General features: G+C 44.6%; 1 protein-coding gene across 1 annotated transcript in view; it reads left to right on the top strand.

Moving 5' to 3' along the window:
* ELL (elongation factor RNA polymerase II) overlaps positions 1 to 6,453 on the top strand; it is a gene marked incomplete at its 5' end in the record, with an annotated part of 26,870 nt that overhangs the window by 17,789 nt on the left and 2,628 nt on the right. The window contains 2 exons of the mRNA XM_009708889.1: positions 1,283 to 1,778; positions 4,782 to 4,848. Of these exons, the coding sequence (XP_009707191.1) occupies positions 1,283 to 1,778; positions 4,782 to 4,848 (563 nt within the window). The remainder of the gene's footprint in view (positions 1 to 1,282; positions 1,779 to 4,781; positions 4,849 to 6,453) is intronic.

Here is a 6,453-nt window from a genome sequence, read left to right as displayed (position 1 = left end):
GGCTCCCTGACAAAGCAGCCATGCATCTAGCTGCCCTTCTGTGACAGAACAAAATTTCCATTTGCAAACACATCGCAGTCCTGCCTGAGACATAAAGAAAACAATAAAATATCCAAAAGAAATAACCAGAGCTATCGCTTGTTTTCCTCTGGGCACTAAATAATCTTTCCTCAGAGTTTCTGCAGCCCTGTGCTGCCAGGAGAGCACACACCGCTGCACTGATGGCTGTCCAAGGTAATTTTGGCTGGCTCAGGCTGGACTGAGCCCGACAGCCGTAGTTCTGGCTCTGCGTTGAGCTTTTCTTTCTGCTGACTGACAGATGGGTTCTTCCGTGGTGCGGCTTCCCTGGGCTAACCCGTGGTCCGTAGGCAGCTGCTTCCTAGGAGGTGTGGGCACACGGAGCTTCTCCAAGCCCTGCCTGTGACTGCCCAGCTAGGGCTGATGGGGACGGTTGGGAACCACTTCTCTCTTTACGCTTCTTATTTAAAAAAAGGGATACGCAGGTCATGTTGGCCCGTGTGACGTGGCTTTTAAAACTGCTGCAGATGTCCTCTTTTGCCGTAAATTCTGAGAACTGAATAGCTGACGCTTTCTTGCCTCTTCTGGGAAATGCCTCTTTCTTGAGAAGAGGAAGGAGTGGTATTGCAAGGGTAAAGTTGTTGACCACAGAGTTGGTAAAATTGGTTGGGAATAAAATGCAGAACTTGTGAATCCCTCCCTGCCCCAGAGGTCTGAGCACATCTTTCCTTCACGGGGACTTTGAAGTGCTCTGAGTGTCATGCCGCGACCTGAAAGGACAGATGTTCTTATGGTTGTTTCTGTTCTCTGCTAAGTGGCTGGGACAGGAGGAGGGTGAAGGACAGGGGTTTACTTCTAAAGGGCTAGATCTGAAGTAAGATGGAATGAGAGCAGGCTGGACTGCGTGGCCTGTGTGTGAGTGATGCGGGAGATGATAATTGCTGATGTGATGGAGGGTTTCTATAAGTTCTCCTACCGAGCTCCAGGGTCCGGAGCGGCTGTCGGGGTTCTCAGGAAGCGGCTTGGGATGGATCAGGTTCTGTAGGACCTGGCGGTCCTGGAGCCTGTGTCCAGGACCAGCTTCTGAGCTGGGACGCTTGCTGGCAGCCCTCGTTGATAGCAGAGCTCTCTTTCTGGAGATAACCCCCTTATTCTCTGGTATTGCACCACCATCTAGTGGTAACAGCCTCCAAAGTTCTGGCTTCAAGACTTTACAAATTTTTTTTAATTTTTTTTTTTTCCCCTCTCCTTTTTTCCTCCCCAGAAACGATCCCAGCCTCTGGAGTTTATCGATCCCCTGGCCAACAAAAAGCCCAGGATCTCGCATTTGGCTCACAGAACTCAACCCACTTTCAATGGGAAACTGAATTCCTCCAACGGGAAGGATGCCCCTGCCCCTGCCCTGCCGCCGGCTGTCCCGGAGTCGGTGAGCTCCAGCTCCAGCCTCCCTGTGCTGGAGCTGCCGAGGCCTCACGATCCCCTTTCGGATGTCAGCAATGACCTAACTCACAACGGCAGAGACTGTGAGAACCCGGAGACGGCTGACAGACTGACTCATCCTTTGTCAACAGACTGTCCCCAAACGAGCAAGCACAATTGCAGCTCGTATGTAAAAACCAAGAAAAAATCCAAAAAGCACAAAGACAAGGAAAAGGAGAGAAAGGAGAAGAAAAACGAAGAGAAGTGCAAAGAGGAGAAGCAGGACTGTGAAGTAATAAAAAATGCTGACTTAGTTAGTGTTCCCCAGGAGCAGGTCACAGGTATGTATGGTCCGAGAGGTCCTCCTGTATGGCTCATGCTGAAATAATACTGGTATCAGCTGTGTATGATTTCTGCTCTGAATCTGAGGAAAGAGGTTGCGCGTCCACTTGCAGAGACTGTGTGGTTAATGAAATATCATCACTGTCCCTACCTACAAATCAACAAATGCTCTTCCTCTCAGTAGAGGATATCAGGTTTTTCCTGTTTAACCTTTCATGCTGTTTGGAACTGCCTCAGACCGTGTCATGTTTCTCCTTCTTAAATTAAAAGCCGTATTAATATATGGGCATGAAAGGCAGACATCAAGATCTGTTGGAAGAAGCAGTGCTGCTTGATTACTTACAGCTCATCTGCTTGTGTGTGGTATTGTGATGACTGTTGTATTGATTTTTAACTCGGTAATGAAAAGTTAGTCACAAAAGCTTTTAATATCAGATACAAAAGAAATGATAGATAAGTCTTGTGATAAATGCAGTGTACAACCAGCTCTTTCAGGCTGAAAGAGCTTGCTTGTCGTATCCCACTGTTACGCCGAATTTCTTTCTTCGAGGGCTGACACGACAGTGAATCTGTTGCCCGTTGATGTGCCATGAAAATGTTTTCCATCAGACCAGTGTATTTCTAAGTCACTTCTACCTACTCTTAGAAGTTAGAGCAGACAATGTACGTTGGCTAATCCGATCCGTTCCCTTGCCTGCTGCTTTCACGGTTTTTGCTGTTTCCTTAGGCTTTGTTTCAACTCCTCGGAGCAGTGGGACTTCCCCTGCAGCCTCTAGGAACATTGCAGCCCCGATCTGTTGTTAAATTTCTTTTTGCATCCAACCTTTTTTCCTTTGCCCCACCACTATTTTCCAAGTTCCTCTCCATGCTTGGTGCATGAAAATCATCCAGTTCTGGCTCAAAAAGGACAGTAACTTGAAAGGGAAACTGATTTGTCCAATTCCTGGAAAGGGAGAGCTTCACAGGGCATTGGGGTTACTACGATAGTAGCTCTTGCCTTCCCCACAGTCTTTGTAGCACCTACAAAATGCACTTTGATTGCTCACCGGTGATTTTTTTTTTTAATGACAGTCCACAGTTCTGATCATTGTGTGGCGTTGCAGAACCACGCTCTTTAGATACCTCTTCTATTTTGGTCTTACTTTTGTGTCAATCCTAGTTTTTTTCTGTGAATGTTGTTTTTCTTCCCCGCGTACCTTGTGTCTTGAATGGTAGTGGATAGATCCACACACTTTCTCTTGCTAGATGTGTATATTTTGTCAGTATTTCCTATAAATACCAAAATACCCTGAATTCTTTCTTCATGAAGTTGCTGACCCTTTACCACCTTTTCTGCTTTGCTTTAAAAACAGTGTAATGACTGGGTTTTTGTTAATTAGTAGGAGTCGGGTTTTGTTCCTGTTGCACCACTGATGTATGCGAGGTAACGAATCCGAGCTGGGCTTGGGAGTAATCATAAACAGGATGTGGTCAGTGGCTGCTTGGATCCAGCCAGCTCGCGTCTGAATTGGGATCTTCTCCTTCTGCGCCTTACTTCATGCGGATAGCACGGGCCTCATCCTGCTCCTTTTGTCTGCAGCAAATGGCTGACGGCCTTCCCTAAATCCCCCTTGGGCCAGGGGCTGCAGGGAAGGAGAATTTCTCCTGGGAGGTTTGTTCGAGAGGCGATGGAGGGGCCTTTGGGGTCCTTTCAGCAGTCAGTAGGTGGCACTCATAGGCAGAACAAACCTTCTTTTCTGCTCCTCTCCTCCACCGTCTTCCTTACCCACGCTCTGCATCTTTCACGCTGGTGGTCAGGTAAGGACGAAAGCAGAATTGTCTGCGGTAGGAATTTGAGACTGGGGTGTTTATAATGACACTGGGTTTTTTGCCGTTCTTCCGTTCTGCTCAGGAAAGCCTTTCCATGGAAATGCAGAGAAAAATTGATTTTTAAAAAGGTATAATTAGGTTTTTGCTTTTACGTGCCTATGTTTATTACTTGGGCATTTCATGCTCCCTACCGTTTATCTGGGGTAGTAATTGTAAAGTAGTAGCGTAGGTGAACGTAGGGATGGGCGAGGCTTGGGGCTGACACGTACCTTTCCTGTGCATCTGGGGAAACTGCACCATCAAGGTACTGCTTGCTCTAAGTAACAGGCTTGGAAAGAAGAGGAAAGAAGTAGTACGGTTTTGCAAAGTGGTTAAGTCTTTTGCAGCCTTCTCCACTTGCCTCTTATTTTTCTGCCTTCTCATGGATGCAGTTGATGTTCTGATTAGGACTTTCGGTATAATACACAGTTTAAGAGAAATATCCCTTTTCAAATATGTATCCAACTGCTTTCTTCCTCCAAACTAATAATGCAGTGTTTGGTTTACAGTGAGGATGGGGTCTGGTTTAGGCTCACGTTCAGAATCCCATTCCTCCTGATGTCTTTGGTCCCTTCACTTAAACTCCTAAACATTCTTAGCTGAGCCTTGCTTGATTCGTGTTTCTTCAACTTCATGGAGCAGAGAGCACTTTGATTTGTCTGCAGGGCGGTAGGGCGATGTGAGGAAAAAGCTGCATGCCTTGTAAACCTCTCTGTTGTACCCTGGAGGAGTCTGGAGTATTAATAGTAGGGATCTGAACCTGGAGTATTAATAATGTAGAATGAGGAGAAGAGAAGGTGCACCATGCTTAGCTCTGTTCTGCTCATCTGGACTCAGAAATTTGCTTTGTGCTTTAGCAGTGGTGATATCAGTGTTATCCCGCCCTGCAGGCAGTGTTTATAAACCAATTAAATGAAGGTTTTTTGCTACTCGGTGTGTTGGCTAATGTTGATACTGTTTTGCTGACAGACAAATATTAGAAAAGCCTTGAAGTTTCAAGCACCTTACTGTGGATCTTCTATCTTTGTCAGCAAAACAGAAATCCTTTAGAACTTGATAAACTGTATACTGCAGATAAGTTTATGAATTCGAAGTTTAATTGTGTAGAGCTTTAAAGTTTAAGACTATCCATAAACAAGTTTTTATCTTTTCAGGTTTAAATGGAACATGCAATAATTCTAGTGTACCAACGTCAACTTCAGAAATGCCAGATTATTTATTGTAAGTATATTTATCTATTGGTTCGTCACTTTGGGATTGCATTTCAAGCTAAAAATCAAAATGTACTGGGTTTTTTTGTTGGACTTTATTATTACTTGATAGAACTTTGTAAGGTGGGTTTAAAAAAGAAGAAATCCAACTTTGCAGATAGTTCCTGAGACTAAACTTGATGTCAGATCTGTTCGTTACCTCCTTGTGGAGTTCAAGGTTATCTTCCTACAAACCGATTGCTAAAGTACTGCAAGAAACATTGCATACCTTGAAGGGGTTTGAAAGGATTAGATGCCTCTGTGTTACAGTTGGAAACTTTGAGAGAAAATGATCTGCTTTATTGTTATGGAAGATAAGGCAAGAAAGAATTTTGAGAGGTTAGCTAATTCTTCCCCTGTTCAGAGCCAAGATCATCTACATAAACCAGTGGAATATTCTTCATGGGGAGGTTACAACCTGTGGGTTAGGATGTGAGTTGTTTCACCTCTTGACTTCTTAATCAGATCCCCTTGAGGTTAATTAAACAATATACTTGTCTGCTGAAGCACAAAAATCTCTGTGCATAAAGCCAAAAATCTACATAAACCCAAAGCTGTTATAAACAAAGCTCTGTGATAGCGAAGAAGTGTAGCTGTGGGTGATAATTCCCTGTGCACGTCTCGGCCTGGGTTTTTAATGCCATCAGATCTGGTTTGGCTGTGCTGTGATCACTTGGAGGGAAGAGGAGGAGGAGATGGCATCCACTCTTGGCTTTGGAGGAGCAGTCACTGGAGATGACTGGAGGATATACAGGGTTCTTGTATGGTTACAAAACTGGCTGGGCTATATGAACCATGCAAACAGCCTCTTCAAGTTGACATTTTTAGTACCACTCAGAAGAATGCGGATGGCTGGGTTTTTTTTTCTTGCAACAGATGTGCTGATCCCTCCTATGCAGGGATTTTACAGCTCCTCAGTCCATCTCCAAAGGTTTATGGTGGAAGGTTTATGAATTTCTATAAGGTCTGTTGTCTCACCTTTTGGTACGATCGGACTGTTTTGATGGTCAGCTCCTTAAATTATAAGAGCTGTCACTGTTGTTTTGATCGTGGAGGTGTATGTTTCATACTGGTGAGGACAATATCCTTATCTCATAGTGTATCCTGTGTAGGTGCTTATTTATACCAATCCTTAGCAAGGAGTCAGTTCTCGAAGGCTAGAGCACATTTAGATTAGTGAATTGAAAGTTGTCCCTTAATTTGGTACCTAAGTTAGCTTGTATGTGTCCACGCACCAAGCGGGCGCTGCTGCAGGCAGAGTAAGGTGGCAAATTAGAGTCGTCACCTACAAAAAGATGAGTTTTACCATTCGAGAGGACTGGCTGCTGGACTTTCTGCAAAATGTCAGGTTTAATGGCTTTTTGTTGAGCTGAATAACTTTCAAAGGGCCTCAAAAGCGCATCTGTTAAACGTGAGCTCCTGTGTTCCGTTCACATTGGGTATCTTCAGAAGGTAGTGGAAATATAGTCAGTCTATTCAACATGGTTTCTTGTCGTGCGCTTGCCACATAGTCGTACTGTGAGCATTTTGCAACGATAGCTGAATGCTCTTTGTGTTCCTTTAAAGACTCTTAACA

This window comes from Cariama cristata, unplaced genomic scaffold (assembly GCF_000690535.1).
Source record: "Cariama cristata isolate BGI_N322 unplaced genomic scaffold, ASM69053v1 scaffold15320, whole genome shotgun sequence".
NCBI classification, from domain to species: Eukaryota; Metazoa; Chordata; class Aves; order Cariamiformes; family Cariamidae; genus Cariama; species Cariama cristata.
Note: the sequence above shows the minus strand (reverse complement) of the source record. Positions and strands in the feature narration are given on the sequence as shown.